The 24,621-nt window shown below is 37.7% G+C and overlaps 1 protein-coding gene across 2 annotated transcripts in view; it reads right to left on the bottom strand.

Moving 5' to 3' along the window:
- Nucleotides 1–24,621, bottom strand: part of LOC103755275 (probable acyl-CoA dehydrogenase 6) — a 76,224-nt gene that overhangs the window by 18,705 nt on the left and 32,898 nt on the right. For both annotated transcript variants that reach the window (XM_018075709.2, XM_029961818.1), the window contains exons 3-5: nt 10,516–10,645; nt 6,175–6,281; nt 422–589 (exon numbers count right to left, since the gene is read on the bottom strand). In XM_018075709.2, coding sequence (XP_017931198.2) covers nt 422–589; nt 6,175–6,281; nt 10,516–10,634 — 394 coding nt within the window. In that variant the 5' untranslated portion in view covers nt 10,635–10,645. The remainder of the gene's footprint in view (nt 1–421; nt 590–6,174; nt 6,282–10,515; nt 10,646–24,621) is intronic.

Here is a 24,621-nt window from a genome sequence, read left to right on the forward strand (position 1 = left end):
CAGCATCAGATCTTCTAATGGGTTCCTGGGAGGAAGGTAATGGCGTATGGGATTAGAACTATTTTGAGAGGTATTTCCCAAGTTTGAAATCTTTAAATTCTTTATCCTTCTATTTTCATATGGTTATTAAGTATTCCCATGCAAACATATCTTAAAAGCATCTATAAATTCATTGGTGGTGAAAAGGGTTCTCCATGTAAAATTATTTGGGAGTCACAAGCTGAAGTCTGCAAAATATTTAAATTTCTTCCCCTTTCTATTTTTTCATAGAAGTGCGCAAATGCAATTCAGTATCAAATTTGTAGGACACCTAACTTAGAATAACATTTATGGGTGCAGTCAAACACCTGTCAAACACCTTTCCTTCTTGTATTAGGCATATAAAAAAACACCAATAAAATCTAATTAGATGTGTTATTACCAGGTAGATTCATTGGCAGACATATGAGAGATTTGTTTCGATGGGGAGGTCCTTCACTGGTGTTTGCCAGCAGGCACATCCAGTCTGCTTGGCTCCCAGACGTAATCCACATCTTACCGCCATTTATGACATATTCATCACCTTTTCTCACAGCTGTTGTCTTGATATCTATTTCAAAACATAGGAAATGAAGGGTTATTCCTGTGAAGGGAAGATAAGTTGGTCCCTATACAACTGGCAGAGTCACTCTCTTGCTCTGACAGACAACTAATATTTGGTTCTCCCTCGTACCTCCCAAGTCCTCTAACCATTCCAGGCACAAGGTAAACCAGTATGGACAACTCTTAGAAGACAATCCAGGGAAACAGGACCACTACTCTTACCCTCCTTTAGGTGGAGTCTTCATCCCAGTGGATGAAAGCAGAAAACTCCCTAAGTAAATGTGGTGGTCAAAAACTTGGGACAGAAACATTCCACTCTGAGGTGATCTATTAGTGGTTCTGTGCACATTAGTCACTGAGGAGGCCTTTAATTTCAGAGACCTGACTTAAACATGTCTCAACACCCGTGTATGAATAAAGATATATCTACATGCACTTCCTGCATGTTCTTGGTCAGAATGGTGCAATAAGTTCAAAGCTGGTTAATTATCAAAAGGCTAAGTCTAAATGCTATGAATGGCTGTACACGATGGAGTTCTAAACACCTATTATTTATAGCCACTGGCAAAAAATTATTTTCTTCCGTGTGTTTGCACAGCCCTGGCTGCAACAGACAGCCAGAGTGAATCATTAGTTATTATTTACACTTCAGCAGAATTTCCAAAGAACTGGCTTTTTTCCCCTGCAATTGAACTTCTTCAACTAGAACCCCATCTGAGGAAGACTCTCCAATATATCCAGCTATAAATTGGGGATGTATAAGAGAACCCCACCATACCCCTAATAGCATCTGTAAATCTAACGAGACTATAAAGTCTGTAAGAGCCCACCTACTGAGGGGGACTGTAGATTTGGAGAGTGGGAGTCAGAGAGCAAAGTGGAAGCGCATTTGAGTCATCTGGTTATACTTTCATACACACTCAATCTGCACATGAATGTTCTTCCAAAGGCTCTAAATACAAACCAAAAGCAAAACCAAGTATCCGATCTTCATTTACAAGACAAACTAGGACTGAGGTAAGCATAGCTGAAAAATAGTCTTGTTAATGAAGGAACAGGGGAAAAATGATGGGAAAAAATTGTATAAGGTATAAAACAAAGGAGTATGGGATATAGCTACAGCTAAAGGAATGTACAAGCAGATAATGATGAACAGCAAAGAGATAGTACTAATGTGAATAAAAACAGCAGCCATAGAGCTATTCAGTCTGTGAAAGGACTATGCCAAATCTGTCCAAGGGACTTGATATGAAATCTGTATAATAATGAAGTCCAAGAAAGTGAAGGAATCTAAAGTACTGACGCTCATAATACATGGACACAGACACTGGACAATCATATACATGGAGACTAAATAACAAGCGAAGGACATAAAGAGCTGGAAAAAAAAATACAACTATACTGAAATAGTGTTACAGGGATGGCAGCATACACAGCAATTTGCATCACACACGTCTTTGTTGTGGAACAGCTACTGAAGAGATTAGATAGAGGTTCCATGGAAGGTCTGCAGAGGAATAATGAGCACTGTGATGTTACCACAAATGTAAATAGTTCTTGCAAGCATGGCGTCACAGGCTGCTAGTCACCCAAATACAGATTAAAGAACAAATGCCTTACTAATGAGAATGTTCAAGTACTCTCAGATTCAATGGTTGACATTTTACTTCAAACACTTGAGAAACAACTATTAAAAATGAACATATGAAGAGTTGATTCTTTTTAATTAGAGGAAAGATGATCAAGTCAATATGTTTTATGTTTAAAATACAGCAGGCTTTGAAAACCTACTTAACAACTTACTAAAGTCAAGTGGACTCAGTCTCAGGGATATGGTTATGAAGATAATTTGGAATGTTTGACTAACTATTCTCCCTGATAGAGCATAGCTCTGGGAAAAACCTACTTCAGTGAATAATTCATTTTTGCAAGCCCACACCACTGACTTTCTAGATTTTCTAACTCAACAACTTACAGAGCATGCTGTAAGAACCCCTTCTATGAAAGAGCACAAGGCATTACTGAAAGGCATATGATACAGTTAGTGCCATATAAGCAATCAGGGCTGGTCACTTCACTACTCAAATCACATATACTCGAGCCTCAATTTTCTTTTCCACTGTTCTCTTGAGTCCAGCCATGCTCTAAATAGATTTGACTACAGGCAAGGTTGGCTCCAACTTTTAAGGTTAATGTTACTATCAAAGATAAGCAACATATATTCTCAAAGTAAAATACGAAGGACACATATCTGGAATTTGCATCATTAGCAAAGGAAAAAAAATCCAAACTTTAAAGAAATACCTTCAAGTCTAACTGAATGAATAATCACTTCAAAAAAACATGAGATGCCTGCAGGAAAGGAACAATTAATCATCAAAGTAAGCTACAGTTTGGAGGTCAGAAATAAGAACCGTGACAAGTCAAACAAAGTTAAATCTTTTAGATGAGAACTAACAAAATCAAAGAAGATTGAGGTGGCAAACAAAACTCTTTTAGCCACAGAAATAAAAAGTGAATGGGAAAAAAATGAGGCATATAGAAGACACCTCAAAAAGTAAATATTCCACAGGAAATTACAGAGAGATTCACAATATAGATGACAAACTAAAACAGCTACAGGAAGGACTGTACAGAAATTGAAATTAGTGTAAAGAGAGGTTGTTGGTTTTGGCAATCTGTGCAGCCTCAGAATACATTTGTAAAGAAAAGATAATTCAATTCTTCTGTGATATCTTGCTTAAACTCACCTGATTTATTATGAAAAGGGATTTTCTACAGAAGAGCAGAACATGAAAAATCCTGTTAGACCACTTAAGCTAAAATTGACACTTCTAGGTAACTATGAATTAAAATTTGAAAAGAATTAGGAAAAAAGTGGAAATGTGTGTAAGGACCTAGTCAAAAGAGGAAAGTGCATCAGATTACATTAAAAGAGGAAGTGCTGATGTGCAGGGAGGGCACTGTTTGAGGTCCTCATTGAATATGAGCCTTTGGACAAAACTTATTGAATATTTCCATTAATGATCTTTAAAAGGATAGGAATACACTAAAGAAATTTGCAGGTGACACAGACCTGGGAAACATTATCAACACAGACAACTGAGATATTGCCTAGCAAGAAAGGAAAGATCTTTTTTCAAATTCAACATGGTAAGTACAAGTACCTTGACCCAGAAAAACAGAAGGACTGGATTCCACTGAGACAAAATGGGGCAAGATATCTATGTTAAAGAGGTAGATATGAACAGCCTTATTAGGTACAGTTGCCTGGAAGACAGAACTTGAAGAAAGAGGAAGTGTCTTCCATGCTGTGTTCTTACATATCCCCCACAGATAATCCACAAAACATTCTATAAATTGTGGAATAGTAGTGAGATAGAATGAGACAAAATCATTAAAACTAACACAAATGTGTATAATATGTGGTACCAAGAATCCTGAAATTAAAGACATATTCCATACCAACTGTACTGTACCGTTCTTCTTCTCAAGCCAAATCTGTACCAGATTTGTTGCACATAGTCATTGTACTGTGTATATTGTATTATGTACAATATACAGCAACTAAATTTGAAAGCAGACAGGTGTTTCTTCAAATTGACATGAATTTTGTATTAGACTAATGGTCACAGTATTTTTTGTTCTGATGAATTTTGGATAAATTAGTTTAAGGCACATTTCAGTTCTCATGTAGATAAACACTTCCTTTTTCTTCCGTGTTCATATCACTGGCAGCAGAAAATGCTAGAGATACCTTCCTCTGTGTCATTATTAAGTATAAAATATACCAGCTCACAGAGCAGAAGCAGGTCCCCCACTCACTATGTCCCTCCACTTATCTGAGGGAGACAAACATCCTAAGAGCATAAGGAACCAAAGCAAGTACCACGAGCTGCTTCACACAGCTCAGTCTGCTTTAGAGCTGGACCACCTGAAGATGGTATATTCTCTACCTTGTGCAAAACAGTGCTACTCAGAACACAAGCTAGTGCTGCTCATTACTAAGTTGTCCATTAAATTATTCTTTGGAAGCACTGTAAGTTATTTCTGAATTTATACCAGCAATCGGATCTTCCATGACAGGTTAGAAAGCATTGCCATTTCACCCTGCAGTCTGCCTTCAAGCTGCAGCATAGGTTCATCAGATAATCCTAGTTGATTCCAAATTTGTTTGTAATTGCATTAATTCAGGTATATCATACCAATTAAACTGGATGATAAACAACAAGAATATTTATGTTACTTATTATCTGGAACACTGCATCAAACAAATTATATTCATAGTTAGAAATTTCTGATAATCACCTAATTAAACTAGAGAGGCATTCATTAAAATAAATTATGTTGTATTTCCTACATTAGCAAAATTCAAATTTCTTATTGTTTTAATGAAAAACAAGTCTATAAAAATTATGGAATTTTTCTTATGAACAAATTCAATTAACTAGAAAGGAAAACAGCAATGATCATTTAGTCCCATTATGTCATTATCCCCATTAACTCTCTTGAAATCTACCTGCTGCACCACTGCTCAAGCACTGGAAAATTATCTATTTGTCTTGAGACAACGACATGAGTTGGGTCAAGGAGATAGACATAGGACTCCTCTGATCAAGAAACTTCTGTCAAACTCAGCAAGTTTGTCTACAGGCAGACATTGTCTCAGGAATGTTTAAGAGCACAATATGTTCAAATTAACCATGCTCTGTTCAATAAGTAAGCCTCTAAAAGTGGTTTCTTATCAATCCCTTTTCCTTGAAGCCCATGATTCATTGTCAGAAGAGACGTCTTTCACGTCTTCTACAACGTGTTTTAATTTAATTCTTCAAATTTTCTACTGCCTCAGGCACTTCAGAATTAAAGTTTCATTTGTCCATATTTTCAAACATATTCTTGCACTAAAACAAGAAAAAAAGATGCATGCGAAGTAACTAAATCACAAAGCTAATAGATCTGACATGCCAAATTCTTCATTAGCTCTAAATAAAATAATCACCAATTCAGAGATATTTTTGTTTCTCAGGAATGACAGAAGGGGCTGTGGTGAATTAAGGATGAGCGAGAGGAACCCATTGTGAAAGTGATGCCATCACTTTCAGAACAGAGTGGCTCCACAGTTTGCCCACATTTAATGGAGAGGTCTGTTTTAAGGCAGTGCAAGTTTTAGTACAGTTGAACAGCTCATGTTACCTGTCATGTACAAGTGCAAATTTGCATACCTGACAGTGGCTGTGCAACTAACACGGTGCTGGAGCGCTCTGGCCAGGGGTGAGCCCGGACAGACCAGGGGAGGCAGCAGCAGGACAACACTAGGAGAAAACTGGGGCCAGCACAACAGCTGCATTTAGCCTAGCCAAGGTTATATCTATTGATTCACCTGACAAATACATTAAATTTAATTGATTTTGGATGCATCAGAAGCATGTGTTACCGCTCCTGGAATATTACTTTTTGCCCTCACCACACCAGACTTTCTATCCTTTGTGTTTCTTACAAATGATAGTGGCAAACAGAAGGATCAGGTAAACACGACTTTTTCTATTAAAATAACAGGCTGTCTAAAGTTGTCAGTTTGCTAGGTTAACTTACTTGCAACATCAGATCCAGCTCCAGGTTCACTGATTCCCAAGCAAGCCACAAAATCACCAGCTATAGTTGGTGCAAGGAACTGTTTTTTCAACTCATCAGAACCAAACCTGCAATAATATAATGAAAAAGATAGGATCTTAAAAGCTTTTGAAGGTGAATTTTATTTAGAAGTTAGTTACAAATTTTTCTCTACCCATACAATGATCAATTTTCCTATTACTAGGTAAAAGCTGTCCCAGAGCTAAAAGAGAGAATTGATACCCTCTAAAGGGTGATTCTATGACTCTATGATTCAGAGTTTTCACCAGAAACGCAGTCACAATCATTTCAAACAAGTTTTAATGAGTATTCAGGCATCTTACTCCCACAGAAATGTGTGGTCTAGATGCCCAAAATCTATCTTTATGACTGTTGTTTTGAAAGCTACCAGAACTAAATAAACATAACCCCTGGGGTCTCCCCTCAATGCTCCTGCACCAGTCTACAGTCAGCCAGGATGGAGGACCTGCTCTCTGTACATCTTTTGACTTTTGCACACGCCAGCTCTTTGCCAGGATTTAATGGTGACTGAAAAGTTATGACGTGTGATGGACACCTTCTGCAAATATCAGTATTTAAGTTATTAGTATTTCACATCTGCATTTAAATCACACAGTGAAATCCATTAGTCCTTCTTCTCAGCTGTCCTTCTAGGCCCCACAAAAATAAAAAAGGAAACAGCAAAGTGTTGATGGCATTTTAACACAAAAAATTCACTTGACCATGTTTTAATCCCGTTAAGGGACACATGCTATTTTCCCTTGCTTGCATCCATTCAAAATTTAGCTGCTTGCATCCATTCAAAATATTTCATGGTTGATTCTGTCCTAATTAACATTCACTGATTTTGTCTTGCAGTGTGAATTGTGAGTTTGTGGTCTAGTTCTCGAACCTCTCTTGTGCAACTGAAAAATTCCTCAGGTCATGTAATGAGTTTTCTGTGTGCAGAAATCCATAAAAGTCAAGTTCTTCCTCAGCCTCGTCTTTGGTATGAGGCTTCTCAGGTCATCATTGCCACTCATCTCCTTGGGTTCACTGGCTGCCTAAGAAAACTGCAGTTACCTGGGTTTTCCTTCTAAAATATTGTCCCAGTACTTCAAAAAAGTGATGCCATTCTAGCTAGGACTAAGCTGTCCCTTCCAGTCCAACCCTGTCACAAAGGACATAGGACAGCCAAGGAACAGTCTGGGAGCTGGCAGACACTTTCACTTAGTTCACAGAGGGAGCTCAATTCCTATTTCTGTCTCTGCTGATAATCACTGCAGGAATCCCAAATAAATACAAGAAGCAAGTCTCCAGCATACTTGAACAAAGTCCTCATGGCTGTTATGTAGTGTAGTGCCTTTTTTTTTTTTTAATTTTCCTTGGGACATGATCAAGTATGGCCAGCTGAACATTCATTAGACAGGGAAAAAAAAAAATCCCAACCAACAACATGGAAAATCAAATTATGAAAGTAGCTAGTGGGGATTTTTGGCAATGCTTTCTGACGCTTGAAACTTTGCCAGCCTTTAGTATTTCAACTGAGGATTTTCACAGCAAGAACTTTTCTCAGAATAATGTTTTTGGTTTGATATCTTTGTTTGTATTAAGTTCCAGAAAACGGTTCAGTTATTTCCAAAAATGAGGTTACAGAAGAAGCTATTTTGCAATTAAAGAAGTCTGGCAACACTATTTTCATACAATCATGGGTCTCTTTGCCTTGCAGGAAGCAATGCAGCTCAGCAAGAAGCTAGCTATTGTGTTAGAAATATGTAATTTCTGTAAAATTCTACCCATCTTATATGCATCCCAGAAAAATCTCAGTTTTGCACAAATGTAATACCCACTTCTTCCTAGTTTAACAGCTCCAGAATTAGAAAACTGTTTGCAATGAGATCGTGCTCTGGCTCAACACAGACATGCTTTCTGGGCTGGGGCCACATCCCTGAGCAGTTTCCCATGTGATTAACTGTGCAGACTTAGCATCACTCTAAAATACATTTCTCTGCATGTGTGTATGCATACACACACGAGTGTACAGTCAGTAAACCTTGCTGATGCTGAGTAACCCAGAAGTCCCAAGTGTGAGATTCTGACACAGGGCATTGCAGAAAAGTGATCCATCCTTTCTTGCTCCACATTTTATAAGTAACATTGGTGTGATGTCATGAAAACAAAGACAAAAATGCCAGTGGTATACAATCTTGTAAACAGAGGGTAAAAGGAAAATAAAACCATGGCAAAATACAGAGGTAAGAACACTTCCATGATCCACACAGTTACCTTTCTATGTTTGGATTGTCAGCTGCTGCTTCTCTCCTTTACAGCAGACATGAAATCAGATAGTAAAACTAACTTTTTGGATATTAATTCCCAGGTATGCTGCTGTCTAGGGTGGAGAAAGAATCAGTGACAGGTAAGCTGATGAAATAGAAAAGCACTCTCTTCCCACTAAATAGTCATCATTATCCTTACTGTTTTCCCATAAATGATAGGAAAAAAAAAAAAAAGGAGAGTTCACTGCCTACTGCTGAGATAAAGCAGCTCTACATTGATCTGATATCACTCTGGATTTGACACCCTACGGGTTTGTTTATAAGGTCTGACAAATGTGTATCCTTCACTTTCTCAGCTAAGAGTTGCTTTCTTCACTCTACTTGTAAGCAAGCAACTGAAGTATTAGATCTGAATGCATTTGGAAGACCTGACAGAAAGTTATGTTCTGAACCAGGTCCATTTGTGAATTATCTCTTTGAGCTTGTCTAGAATTGCCACAGTACACAGATATCTTTATAAAAACCATCCCTAGGCAAAATTTTCTGTAGCAACCAGCTTTCTCTTTTCATTACCAAGTTTCACTTTTACATGTGAAGAGTGGGACATTTTACTGTATAAATAGACAGTGGAATTGACTTAACAGTGGGTGGAAAATTCACTAATACAGACACAAATTCAGTTAACAGATTTCATCAACTTAACAATATTTTCACACTTATTTTCCAAGAACATCCCCTCTAGGATTTCACTAGCACAAATGTGCATAGCTTCCCTGCTTTACTACAGAAGACCAAAAAAACTGCAGTGAAACAAAATCACGTCTACTTTTACCTACAGATTTTCTTTAAACCCCTGGAAATAAAAAGCTGCCATGAGGGCAAGGTACTATTCTCTGAAGTCTTTTAAAATACAATTTTTATTATCGGTTGGATTATAATTAAGTTGTTTTTTCAACAGACATAGTGAACTCCATGCTTGCAGCAAGCTTTTGGTGTATTACACAAAGGAGAAGAAAACTTTAGGAAAAATTTGCCATAGATGAGACCTCCAAAGTCACACATACTGAGCAGAAGGATAAGTGGATGTCAAGGGAATAGAGCTTACATTCCAGACTACAGTAGATGCAGAGGCGTTTTCATTCGGGGGGGAGGGAATAAAGCTGAAAAAACCACCAACAAATAACCCAACCCTAAAATGCTCTTCAGAGCAAAATTTCCCCTCTTGTATATCTGTTTTGTGCAGAGAAATTCCCAATTTCATGATAATCATTTGAATTTCATTCCTACCCCCATCTTCCAAAATTTTAGGCATATCCATATTCCAGGGTCAAACGGCTGGACCACCCTGTTGCCTCCCTCCAGTTTTGCAAACTGATGTTATGATGTAGAATGATTGTGAAACTATTACATGAAGAATTTGGTAATTGTCACTTCTATTGAGGGAGGAAAAAAAGAACAACAAAAGAGGTTCAGAAAGTACAGGAGCCTGAATGACAGCAAGTGCTAAAAAAAAGGAACGCTGACATAGCAGTTAAGAAAAAGTAAAATGATTAATTGCATGGAATGGGCATATTTAGGAAGCATGATACATCTGCTACAACTTTAGGACATATAATGACTCCTTGCAAAGCTGAAAAAGAGGAAGTAAACTATAAACTAGAATTAGACTGATCCTAATCATTACAACTAAATGCATCCTTAGTATGACTGCACTGGGAATATCTGCCTAAGAAAAAAGACAAATATGAACAGAGGGATTCTGGAACTAAAAATTTTCTATTGGCTGTGACACCAAGGTTTTGTGTTTGTAAACATATCATCTACTACTAAACAAGGCTTATGTTTAAATATGTAATAATCTAACATTAAAAAAATTTTCTTCCCTAAACCAAACTGAGAGAAGTAAAGAGTGGGTTCCTTCCTCAAGCATTACTGAAGAGCGACTGCACAGTATTGTTTTTTCCTACTCTTATACAGACTGGGTTTAAGGCCTAAACCTAAAACAATTTGGTTTTTAGGCTAAACTAAATTTTCTGAAAATTACCTTGTAAGAGCAGGAGTAGCCATGCCAGCTTGCACTCCAATAGCCATAGGAATACCTCCACAGCGGATATTTCCCAGCTCTTCTGCCACTGCAATATTATAGGAGAAGTCCAAGCCCATGCCACCATATTCTGAGGAAAAAACAAATCTATGATTCTCATGTTCTAGACTGGCATAAGCAACAAGAAAAAAAATAGTATTGCTACTGCAAGGACTTGCCAACTGCAATCTCACTATTAATTTTTAAGTATTTGACAATTACCATCTTTCCTTTCACAAAAGCGATACCACACTATTCTAAATTGAGAATTACACCTGCTCCAATTACCTGTGTGCACATCAGGTCACCTCTAAATATCCTAAGTAGCCTCATTACTTTTACTGGAAATGGCAGGAAGAAGTGACATGCTGCTGAAAACAACATTGGAAGGCAAAATTATTCTTTCTAACAGTAAGGTCATATGAACAAATCACAAGGCAATAAGTGCTTTTATTTCTCCATGATAATGCCTGACACTGGCTCTCACCCCGCAGTGCAATCATTTTTCTCAGACGCAACACTCAAGTCAGCACAGAGCAAGACCACAGGCAGGTCGTGTTTGTATGCTGGGTTACTGTCATAGCTCAAAGTCCAGGATTAGACACAACTACAGTACAATGAACATGTGCATTTCATATCCTGGCCCTTGGTCTGGGCAGTCATTAAAGCATTCTTCCTTAGCAGGAGGCTGACGACCTGGGGTGCTGGTCAGGTCCCAGCACAGGCCAGTGCTCCCCCACACACACACATTCCAATCTGAAAATTCAGTTAAAGAGGAAATTATTCTTCACCTTATTTCCATGCTCACTGATGATAAACCCACCATGTAATGAAGCACAGAAAAGGGCTACGTTGCTATGATGGATGAGGTAGTTTCTAGTTGTATTAAATAGCTCCTAGTCCAAAGGAAATATGGTGAGAAAGTGAAGGTTACTGCTTGACGTCGTTGGTTGACTGAGAAGCTTTGATTAGATAACATTTCCTCTTTTTTTTTTTTAAACTCATTTGAAGACTGACGAAGAAAATGTCAAATAAATAGATATAACCCCCACCCCTCACACACACAATACAGGGCAAACAACCCTTTCTCTTTTCGCTCGCTGACATCAAACACTGAGCTCACCCCTCTACTGACCTGCTCTGAAGTTTTCAAAAAGCACCATTAAATAAAAGTCAAAACACCACAATGTGTATAAACACAGGGCTTTGCATGCTATCATCTGTTTTGTAAACCCACAGAAACTATCTTTGTGCATCCTTTTTCTGCTGAAAGAAAGGAAAACATAAATGGAAAAAGCTAAGCATAAGTTCAGTTTTCAAACAGCATTTCTTCTTGGGTCATTCTGAATAGTCTGGATTGTCAGCATTAAAAACTGGCTACTTTTCCAGACTTTTGTCTGAAAGGAATGTTTCTTAGAAATATACACAAAATTCAAGTTCCTACTGGGAGCTTAAGCAGTGAAATGAAAAAACCAGCACTAGGGGAATGTGTTTAATATAATAGATAATCCAATTCTCCTGCCTTTACAAAGCCCCCATCAATAAATACATGCTCTGAGGAGCAGTAAGGAATGTATGTGCATGTAAAGGCAGGAGTATTTAAAGATATCTGGCATGAGACAGTTTTCGCTAATTTTATATGAATCCATAGCAGAGTTATAATACCTAACCTCAGTTTTGGCACCACGCATATGCTTTTCAATTCATTTTTATTTTTTTTAAAATCTGTCATTATTTTTATTGCCAAACTTCAGTTATTACTGATTTTATCTTTTGTTTCATCTACCAGGTAGTTATATTCCTGTCTTTCACTTAAATGTCACAAATCACAACCTTAGTTTTTTTGATTTGCATGCACAAAACTGACCCAAAGAAGGACCACTTTATCCAAGTACACGGCTTACAGGCATTCTTTGTCCATACCACAGTTCATTATATATTACCATGTAACAGCCTGCCTTGATCTTATTTGAGATTAGTTACTAAGCAGCACATTTTAAAAACAAAATGCTGCAAAAGGCCAGCTCTCAAAGGGAGAAGGAATTTCCTACCAAAGGGAGTAAAGGAGCAGAATGAAGCTTTGGGAGCCAGAGGTGGAGGGGGAAGCCCTTCCAGGCAAAGAGATGATAAAATCCGAAGATTTTATAATCTGGAAATAGATAACACAAGAGACATCCACAGATGCAGGCAGGCAGGAAGGGCAGAAGCAAATGGTAAAAACATTAATCAGACCACACCTAAGCTTTCATTAGGTCTGTTCCAGGAGCCAAGGAGATAGAAATTCAGGGAGAAATGTGAGTGGTTGGATGGACAATTATAGGGAATGCCTCTGTTGAACCGAAAGTACTTGATCAAGATAGAGATTCACTTATCAGTGCAGTCTGTGCCGCTATATCCCCAGCAGTTTGGGTAACATGCCATGGCTGAGCACAGTTGTGTCCCATCTCTTTGGAGAACTGGACCTCTGCTCCAAGACAGGCTGCCAGCGATATCACACACAGCAACAGCATGCAGTGCTGGCTCCCAGTACTGAAGGAACTTTCTTTCTTCCCCAGCACATGGGTGGCAGCCTGGTTCTTGCAGCCCCGCTGCTGGGCACTCCAGCTGGCTATTTTGGGGCCAGTCTGAGCACACTGCCTTGTGTGTCACAGGACTCAGCTCTTAAACTGAGAAAAAAACCACCAGGTTGTTCTTATTTCCACCTGCTGCAGTGATGCTGGTGAATGTTTAATGGAATAAATGTTTAGGTTTTTTATGGAATGAGACTTACTCTTTTTGGAATAACTCTTACTTGCAAAAAGAGAATATACTGTTGTTAGGAGGGTCATGTTTGCCAGTCTCATCAACAAACACCACCTCCTGGAAGTATCTGTAACATGATGCAATGCTAATAGGCCAATTAAATTTTCATTCAGAAAAGCGAACATCATGCCTAACATAATTTTTGGTGAAACATCCATAAGGAAGGGAACCAAATCAATTTGAGATTGGATTGCCCCAAAAAAAGAAAGGAATAAAAAGCTATATATAAATATTCACTCTCAAAACATTTCTAGGGTAAATATTTAATCTAAATTTAAAATAAGATGAGGGACCTTTAAAGAATTCTTTGGCTACATTAGTGTTTTCAATTTACAAGAAACTTAAAAGAACAGATCGAAGACAAGCTAGGCAGAAAGTCTAATGCACTAATGCTTTTATAATCCAATACAGGTAGAAAAAGGCAACTGCTATTTTTGAAGTGTTTTTGATGACAATAGAACAACTTCCAGCTGTTAAATGGCTTAATTTGATATCACATCCATTGTTTGATTTCAGGTTAAATTACAAAACCCTAAGTGAGAACACAGGAACATACAAATAAATAAAAATACAAATAAATAAAAAATCTGCACTACAAACTACAGGCAGGACCCACATTGGAGGAGGTAAAAAGTGTGAGAAGCAAAGTGTAGCAGTGAGAAAATGCTGTGGACTGACTGCAATCTCCTGTCCCCAAGCCCCTGTGCCGTTTGGGGTGTGGAGGGAGGTAGACGACTCAGGAATGAAGAACTGAAGCTGAGCTTAGAGGCGAGGGTGGGGGAACATGTTGTTTTAATTTGCCTTTGTTCCTCACTACATAAATCTATTTTAATTGGCAGGAAATTGCAATAATTTTCCCCCAGCAAGTCTGCTTTGGCCATGATGGTAACTGCTGACCAGTATCACTGACTTTTTCAAGACAGCCAAGCCTGGCCATTGTATTTTCTCCCCTGTCCTGTTGAGGAGGAGGAGTGAGTGAGAGGCTGGCCAAGGCAGGCCACCACACCACAGTCAGTATATTAACCTATTCTTTTAAATTTGCTCTGTGCTTTTCTACTAATCACAATCATCACCACATTATTTTAAAACTCCCAGCCCCCAAGAGCTCCTTACTTCATACAGACCAGCAAATTTCTAATGTTAAGTTTGTGACACTAGCAGTGGAGTCCAAGAGAACACAGTGACTTTTAAAAAACATTGTTTTTAAAAGATGCAGATGTACATTCTACTAAATCTGATAATTAAGGATATCAGGACTTTTATGCATGAATATAGGCACAGATCATAGATGATGCCCAAAACTACAAACAGAAGTACAAGACTACCTCATCTTCAGCTGCAACATGTCAAAACAGAAACACTGCTGGAAGATCAGTTGGGAAAACAAAAGAAAGGACTGTCTATGAAAAAGGACTCATAAAGGCAAATGAGAAGCTAAAGTCTTTCATATAATCATTTCATTTTTATGAAGATCAAGGCATTTCTTGTCACTTGTTCAGGCTCCCTATTCAAACATGACTCTGCGCAATGGTGAGAGAGGCTCAAAGTCTCTAGTCCAAATTTTGTAAAAGTTTAGAAGTGTCTCTATTTGAAATTTGCTTCTGATCACCCTCTAGTAACTGCCAGTGGGAGTGACACTATCTGTGGTGAAAAACGTCTGTAAGTGAGCTGAGACAAGGTGAAACAGGGGGCCTTCAGAGTGTTTTAAGAATGTAAGTGAGCCTTGAAAAACTTTCCAAAGTCTGCAAAAGTGTATCTACACCAAAGAAAATCACACAGTATTATTTCCACCATCAGCACCTACCTCAGTGCAAGAACAAATAAATGTGTGCTTTCTATTTCTAGGGACTAGAAAGGCAAATAATACATGAATAAAGTCCAGTTCTGAAGATAGGCCTCAGAGACTCCTACATCTGATACTAGGATGACAGAGCTAATTGCCAGTTTTAATCACAGCCCACAATTTAAAATCAACAGAAGCAAAATTTAAGTGCTCAAACCTTACTCACCTGCCATAAATATAGTTCAAGAATTTTAACTCCAAGGAACTACAAAGAGCCCTGAATTAACACAACTGCAAATGTCATCAGGTAGGACAGTACAGAAATCCTACCATAATTCCTTTCCTCTTCTTTATATAAAAGGAACTTAAAGAATTACCAGAGGTGTACTCTCTGTCTTATACAATTTCCCATAAACCAAATCTGAAAAGCTGAAGCTGAAGAAGCTCAAAAAACACCTCCTGCCTTCTTGGTTATTTGCTCTGGCTGGTGTAGAGGAAAAAACCTCTCATTTTGTGTAACAGAAACACCATGATTCCACTTTAGTCTTGTTAAAATTAAGACATATGTATTTTTTGGCTACTTCCACGGAATCATTTCATGAAAAAGAAAACAAAACAACACAACAAACCATAAAAACACAACCAAACAAAAAACCTGCCCACATAAATGAAACCCTTGTGCCAGATGCAAAGTTCCTTTTAACAGATTACCTTAGCCAGATAGACCAAACTCCCTCAGTGTGACTGAAAGTTTGTCCCAAACCAGAAAAAATAATGCTTTATGATTTTGTTTGCTTGATCCTAGAAAGATCACAGCCACATGCAGTAGTTTATCTCTCATGGATATTCACTAGTTTATCCAAAAAATCCAAGGCAGATAAGGACTTATTCTGCTAACCAAAATTTTACTGGTAATACCGCTCTTGTGATCCACTAGCCCTTGGAAAAAGAAAATTATGGATTGGTTGCTCATTACTTTTCAAACACCCACGGTTATCAGCACAAGTAAAATCCCTGAGCAATTAACAATGCAAATTATGCATTTCTGTAATACTTCTGTATTCTATATGCTGCTCCTTCTTGCTATAGAAGTCACAGTTGCCCCCATAGAAACTAAATTTACTGAGATGAGTAAGGTGATCAGGTCTGTATGTTTTAGATTAAGACAGAGCTACACTGGAAAATACAGTGTAAGGATAAAAACTCCCCACCCCCACCCCCAGTGTAAGGATAAAACAAGAACACAAAATGCCAGAGAGGAACTTAGCAGTGCCTGCCACTGAGCAGATAAATGTACGATAAATGTGCCACACTGACCTTGCCATAGCTAGTGACAGCATGGACATGTTCAAATAGGACACTGCTTTAGAAAGCCAGAACAGTATATTCTAAATCACTACTTGTCAACAGCTGTACTTGCTGCCCTCTGATTTCCAGAACTTCCCTCCCAACTTTGTAAGTTTTCTTAATTTTCTAAGGGGTTATGCAGTGTCACCCAGCGCCATCTGAGTCAGCAATCACATCTTCATAAAACTTCAAACTCAGATGGATGTCAGAGCTCTTAAAAAAAAAAACATACAAACCCCCCAACTTGTGTATGAACAATGTTATAGGGAAAGAAAAGCTAAGTTGCACAACACCATAGAATAAAATGCCCCCAAAGGGAACACAAGAAACACTAACAATCAAAAAGATGCAGTAGCCAAAAGAAAATGAGAAAGAAACAGAAAACCCAAGACTGCACACAGCCCCAAACACCAGCTGTTGTGTCAGCTCCAACTCAGAGAGTAACTTTAAGCAATCACTGCTCACAGACTCCTCAGGCATCTTCTCTATGCTTTTAAATTGAGTTTATTTTTCTCCCTCAGCTCTGACCCAACATCAATTCCACAGAAACTGGAATTTAATCGAAATAGTTAAACCACCCTAGAAGTTTTTTCTTTAAGGTTAAAGAGTACAGATCTCAATTACTGTATGTTTGAAAATGTCAGTGAAACTAAATGCCACAGCATAAAGAAAACAAAAAAAAAAAAAAACCCACACAGAAAAATGAAGTCAAGAAGTGTATAGGCTGAATATCACACCTTCTGAGCTTCAGTGGAAAAGCCTGCTACTTCTCATGGGGCTTTTTTTTGGACAAGCTCATAAACAGACAGTAGAACAGATTTCAAGAATATCAACTCTGCAACCTACCCGCTGCTTGAGGTCAGTCAAACAGTAGCAATTGCCGACCTCCTTAAGTACATCGAACACACACATTCCTACAAGCTGTTGCACATTCCCCTGGTTTAATCTTTGCTTGTGGACACTCAGGTTTATTCTCTGAGTTAGGCTTATCCAGCAGTGAATACTGCTTCTCTCCAGCTTGAAGGCTGACACCCTTCTGATGAACAGGTAAACACCATATCAACATACTCAAACACCGTGCACGTCCACTGCAGTCCTACTGACACCACTGTGAGTCAACCCTCAGAGGCACCGATATCTGCTGTCAGGCTGGGTGAGACATCTGTAAACATGTAAAATGTGCTCTTCCTCCCAAGAAAATGTCTGCACAGCTGCTAAGCTATCTTCTTTTAAACATATTTACTCATTTTGAACAGGTAATAGAACAATCAATCTCCCACCCGTACAAGAATGAAGCAGGTATGTCATCTTTACGTGCTGCTGGTGCTCCTATTCAAGATTCTTGCTTTCACTTGAACTAGCTACAAAAAGTTCATGTTACTCTGCATCTGGCAAATTTTCTTCCAGCAGCATCTGACATGTGAACACACAAATAGATATTATAAGGAATCTGTGGTAGTGTACAACAATGCAGAGGTCAAAAGGGAAAGAAAATGGGAATTGACTTATCAATAGGCAACAGACAGAGATATCCAAAAGAACCTTCCCCTTTTTAAGCACAATAGAGAGAAAAGATTAGTAACAGGACTGAATATGTACATCGGTAAGGAGTTTTTAAAAGCTGGATGAAAAGGGGTCACTGTACTTCGTTTTGTAGCGAATTCTATAGCCAAAAGCATATTTACTGCTTTCATTTCTTTAAGGGATTGAATTACTTTCATTTCTTTAAGGCTTCAGGATATAGAGTTGATATTAAAAAAATCCGGAGTTAATTATGTCTCTTCTGAATTCCAAATAAATAAATAATTAAACCAAGAAGCAATACTAAGTGATTCAAGGATTACAGATTTATTAAATTTGCTACTTCTTAAAATTTCTATGCTAAGGTTTAATACAAAGGTTGACTATTTATCAGCTGAAAGCTGTGTTTAATTTTCTTCCCTACAAGATCTTTTATTCCAGTCCAAGTTGATAAATAGCTTTTTGGAAATCCATATTTGCCTTACATGAAGAACTTTAGCCACTTAGCTCAACATGTCACATCCAAAGACATAAATTTTACCGCATCGCATGTACCAAAACTTGCAATCTTCAAATGGAATAATAAACTGAGAATTGAAACTGTGGGTATGTGAGGAGAACCCTGAAAAATGCTGATTTTGAATAAATTAGGAAAAGAAGAATTTCATCATGGGTGCAGTAAATAATGAAATGAACTTCAGACATGCTCTGGAGCTAGCACAGGGGTTTTAGTTCAGTAGCACCAAACTTGGAACAGAAGTGCACTGCAGGGAGTTTCCACAGGAATTTCTGATCTGCACAGGCTTAAGGGGCCAAATGGCTTTCCAGTGGTTGAGTTTTTAAGTCCTTGAGAATCTGGACTAGATGCTGAGAAAAACATGCCATGCCATCCTAGAATACCTGCCACGTTGCAGATCAACATATTCCTAGCACAGTCGCAGTGAAGACATTAAAGAGACGTTTATTAACCAGTGCCACACCTAGAAGCACATTCCTCTCTCACTAGGAAATTCATTGTTTATAAGCATTCACTGGCAAATTTCTCTTCAGCTGGTAACATCTCCACCTGCCCGTGATGCAGCCTTCAGCATGGGTAGGGCTGGGACTGCCAGTTCCACAGCTCCTCATCTCTGTCAGCTCCCAAATCCTCACCCTGTGGGACAGCCCACTGTACTGCTGGAGCATCTCCAGAGGTTTCTGTTCCCAAGTAGAGTAGAGACCAAAGGAGAGAATCTTCTGTATTTTGTGATTTTTTGTGAAATCTGATTGGTTTTGGAACTGCTTTGAGTTAGCAGAAGCAAAGCAATAAAAGAGCATTCCTAGTTCTGAGCACTGGAGTGTGGTAAGCTCTTTAAGAAAAAATTCAAATTGCAATTTTCTGGGAATGCCAGTGGGTTTGATCTCAAACTGGGAACAAAAGTCAAATAAAAATGCAAAAATCTGAATATTTTTATAACATTAAATTGTATTATTTTTTTCAGGGGTTTTTTTGTTAGTTTGTTTATTCCCCAAAAGACACACAAAGGAAATTTCACAATAAAAACCACTTCTAGGATAAAAATGAAAGATTTTTTGCAATGTCAGAACAATGCATTTCCCCTTTTTTTTCTCCAACAAAAGGGACATTTCAGAAAAACTTATATGTTCCCATGCTTGCTCCATTCTTGATAAATTTAATGGAGAAAACATTCCATTAACAACTTTTTAAGGAGGCTAAGGTTTTTAAGGTTTAAGGAGCATGGACAAACACTTTATGCCCTATTCTAGGGCTGAAAATATCTGATTTAGTTCTCATTTTTGCCTATCATACTGTGTGCATCCTTGTCCTTCAGATTTGTCAGCCAGGCCATATCATGAGGTGGATTGTCCTTCCCTGTTTGTTAAAGAGCTAACAGAGCAAGGATTATAATATGAACTGCAATCTCCAATGTGAAGTAAACTACACTGCTATTTCATTTATGTCGACATTGGAGGGTATGCCCTGTATGTGATACTGGACACAAATGAAAGGATTTTCAGTATAGTGGAAAACATGCTGGAAATCAAATTCCCTATTCAAGATTGTTTTCTTCAAAAAACTTTCTACTCAAAGTATTATATTATTTCCATAAACATTTCATCATCCTATGTACTATGCTCCAAGAAATTATTATTGATCAGGATTACCTGTTTCTTCTTATTGATTTGGTTCTAAAATCAGGAACAAATCAGCCCTCAAACCAATGAGAAGCAATTTATTCCAAGGGGGAATGCCAGTAACCTTCTGCAGAGCAGAAAAAATTATAATATAATTTACTATTAAAATCACATCAAACTGCCTAATACACAATTATTTGTGTCACACAACATATCTAGAGAATAACTCTCACTCTATGTTTAAAATAGTTGAGGAAAGGGCGAAAACATTGTTCATTGAATACTGAATGCTCAAAATTAGTAATAAGGTTTAAGACCATGCTACATGACATTGAAACAATGAAAAGTTACAAATGTAACTCAAATGTAAAGCTGAAATTCTCTTTCCACTAAAAAACAAAAAAGAGAGGGGGCAAGTGAGATAAGTTTTTCTGTCTGGAAAAGATCATAGCATCTTCTGAGCTACAGCCTCACCGCTTCAAGTTGGGAGATATAAAACAAATCAAACATAAATGAATGTGTATCTTCCTCCTCCAAAAAAACGCAACCCAGAAACAAAGGAAAAAATGAGCTTATTTATTTTGTTCCCATTTATGCAAACATGGTAACTGTAATGACTGAGCTACAGATCTTCTGTTTTTCTTACAACAGCAAGTGTCAATAAAGAGTTTTTTCTTGTTTGAAGTACTTCTCACATTGTGACTGTGACTAATGCTGTTTTCTAAATTTTGGAGTAGCACTGATAAAGTATGGACTGAGAACAATTAAAGCAACACATGAAAAATTCAGCAAATACAAACTCACCTAAATAGCATGCTAAAACACAGACCTCAACAATTACACTTCCAAACCAAACCTTGCCACCATTCTTTGCATTTTAAGGAGGTTTACACAAAAGAATAGATACATTTCTCTATTGTACAGATTTTTCTTATGTGTAAGAAATATTGCCATGGAAAGAGAAAAAAAAAGAAACACGAAAGAAACACCAAACTTTTACCATTTTAGGGAAATTTCTATGTTTGGGAGTGCTGCTGCTGTAGACTGAGGTTACCCTGGTTAATGTTTTACCACTGGAAAATATCTCCCACTTGCAATTTAATTGCAATTCACTCTGCGAGATTTGGCTTGCTCCTGATTTTGTGTCAGAGTGGTTAGTGCTGTTGGAGTTCTGTTTAATCTAGCCCTGCAGTTGAAAACGTGTGCAGACAGTCAACTTCCAGAAAACTTTGGGCTAAATAAGCAAAATAGAAGAAAAACTACCAAACTTTACTATATTGGAATGAAGAACATAAAGAAACTGGTTGCTCTTATTTGAAGACGAGTACAACACATCTTGATATAATTTTTGTTTGTTTTCCAGTTGTTTTCCATCTCTCAGAGTCTCCTTCTGTGCTGACTTTCCAGAGCTAGGATGTGTCTTCAGACAAATCCTGTCCTCTGGTTGATTCTTTTCCACCCTAACTTGGGGTGAAACTGCTCCCTAATCTCTTCCTCACTGGAAGGTCCTCATCAGTGCAAACCTGGCTTTGGGTGCTGTGCATCACTCAGTCCAGCTCCTTATGCTAATGAAGATTTATATTCTTTTTTGCCACATTCTGGATGCTTTTAGAATATCTTATCAAGATGAATGGAAATTGCCAATTTGATTATTTGGTTGATTACAAACACAGAAAAGATGGAAAAATTCAAAACAAGTTCATACAGATTTTACACTGGATCAGGAGACCTCTCTGTACAGCCTGCCAGCAATGGAGAATGTACTACAGCAAGGTTATATAAAAACTAATAATATTGGAATTTAATTATCCCTAATGTTTCCCTATTCACTCATTTGACTTTTTTTTTTTTTGATCTGACATCTTGCTAAGTTTCTTAACTGCTGTCAACAGCAGCCACAGTGCTGTGCTCTACCAACTGCTGAGCAAAAGGTCCTCACCTTCCCACACTGCTGTGCTGCCATCCCCATTTCTTGATGGTAAGATTTCATTTTAGAGTTACAAGGTACTACCTGCTATAAGGTCTTTCCTGCTGAGAAAATGTCATAAGGAAAAGAGGGGCCAAACACTCGTCTACCTTCATTTTCTTGTCTCCTTGCATAAGCACAGAAGCATTTTTTTATGTCTTTAAAATAAATGGCCAGTGAGGCAATAAAGCCTTGGTATTATACTATGGCCTTTCTTTTAAAATGCTTTACTACTTAGTGAAAACATTAAATATTTTTTCCCCTTAATGATGACAGCAGGATTTACAAAACTGGTAAAAGGCATGGAAGAGGATAGCATGGAAGGACAAATTAATTTAGAAAAAGTGCATTGCCTGAAATTTAATATTGTGTTTTTTATGGTCTCTGTGGCAAAGTAGATGCTGTGAGATACCTAACAGAAGTATAACAAACAAGTCTCTTGATACAGGACTACAAATTACAGGACTTTGCCACAATCTCAAAGAAGTCAAAGGAGAAAAAAAAAAGCCTGAAGCTAGAAATAGTATAATTAATTAAGGAACACAATAGGGGAGCAATTTCAGGGAAGTGCACAGGGAAGTAAGGCAGACAGCTGGGGAGAATGATGCTCTGCATAGCATAAAACAAAGGAGAAGGAAGTTTAAGAATAAAAGTATTTTTAAACCTAATTCAGTGAAACAGAGGGTGGAAGGCAGCACGAATCCTCACAACCAACTTGTTACGTGCTTTAACTTGAGATTCCTCCTGGGAAAAGCAAACAGTAAGAGAAAGCTGCTTCAGAGAGAGAAGAACTCTGAGCGCAGACTCTCGAGAAGCACAACCCAGCACCACTTCTCAGAGTAACTCAGCTTTAACAGACTCAGCTTTTTTTACTGCCATCCCATAACCTTGTCTGGTATAAGAGTGGCCTCCGTGGAAATGGGCAGATACAGGACAAACCTAACCTTGGGGTGCCATGCAGAGACTGCCACCCCAAACACATTTGGGACTTCTACCAGCTGGGACTGTCATTTTCTTCATCCCACTGTGAAGACTGGTTTGAAGATAACAGATTATCCCTAAGTAAGTATGAACCACTGCCTCTTCTGCAAGCAGAAGTCAGCAGGAGGAAAATTTTTGACTCCTGGAGCTGTGATGAATGTCACACTATCCTGCTGTCAGCAGCTCTGCTGTTATTCCAGCCTAAGCAAAATTTGCCTCTGCCTGTTTGTTTCCCCATTCCTCAGCCACACAATCAGAACTGCCTGATGCAACAGAGTTATGAAATAACTGGTGCTAAAAAGTGGTAGATTGGTTTAAATTATACTACAGTATACTTCAGTGGTTATGCTGTCTCTCTACACAACGCAGTGGGCCCCTACTTTTAATTCTTAGAAAGATATTTCTTTTTTCCTGAAGTTGTAAAATTTTTATCAGCTTTTGAAGAACCTTTGTGGCAAGAAAGTATGTTTCTACTTTAAAACTCCCTTTTTGTTATGCTAATGCCCATGCTACACGCTCTTTAATGACAAAAAGACCATTTGAATAATGCAAAATCAAACTAGATGTATATGAAAAACCTCCTGACCCATATCTAAACTCTATATGGAAGTTTCAGATTTATCTGTTTAATATCCTTCTTGGGTCTTTTAGATGACAGAATAGCAGAAAAAAAAATGGATAAAATCACACCAATTTTGGTGGTTTGTTCCACAAAACTTACTTTAAAAGTCTTTCCATCACATACACTAACTTCAGTGTGACTGAAAAAGATGTCTAGAGGGACTAACATGAAGACTGATGTTTTTCTTTTTTATATTATTCTGTTTACCACTGAGATTAGTTTCTCATCAGTTTCACGAGAAATGACTTCAAATTTTTCACTACTTTAAATGATGTCATGAGCGGTTTTTTTTTTTTTTTTTTACACAGAAACAGAGCAAGACCTTTTTTCTTAAATAATTATATGTGATAGAAATGTGCATTGCAAATAATTGGCAGTCAGAAGTGGTCTTTCTGCCTGTTTGCTAAAAGTCAGCAAACTTAAAAATGTGTTTGAAATTGCTTAATAAACACTTTTTCTGAAAAAAATTATGAAGACTCTGAACACAAACTGCCCATTGGCAATAACAACCTGATTCCCTTTTCATTATTCATACTCTGACACTGTTCACTGAAAAGAGACTTATTTATATCTCTCTTATCTATAAAGATGCTCTTAAAGATGATTGAAAAATGAAGACCTGAGGACATGAAAAAGAAAGCGAAGAACGTCTACCGATGCAATAATTGTAAAAGTAGCCAGCATATAAATTAAAGAATATTCATTTATGGAATTCCTACTTATAAACTTCAGATATAAGTATTAATATTGCCCATAGCACCTACTCTGTTTTTATCTTGGCTTACTGCCATTCCTACACTAAGTTATGAAAACTAGATTTGAAATTACTCATTGCATTGCTATTGCATTGTTATTTAAAGGAAAACCTTTAAAGCATTTCCTGAGTTTAATGGAAAAAAAAATTTGTGA

The sequence above is a fragment of the Manacus vitellinus genome, unplaced genomic scaffold (genome assembly GCF_001715985.3).
Source record: "Manacus vitellinus isolate BGI_N305 unplaced genomic scaffold, ASM171598v3 scaffold_3_pilon, whole genome shotgun sequence".
NCBI lineage: Eukaryota > Metazoa > Chordata > Aves > Passeriformes > Pipridae > Manacus > Manacus vitellinus.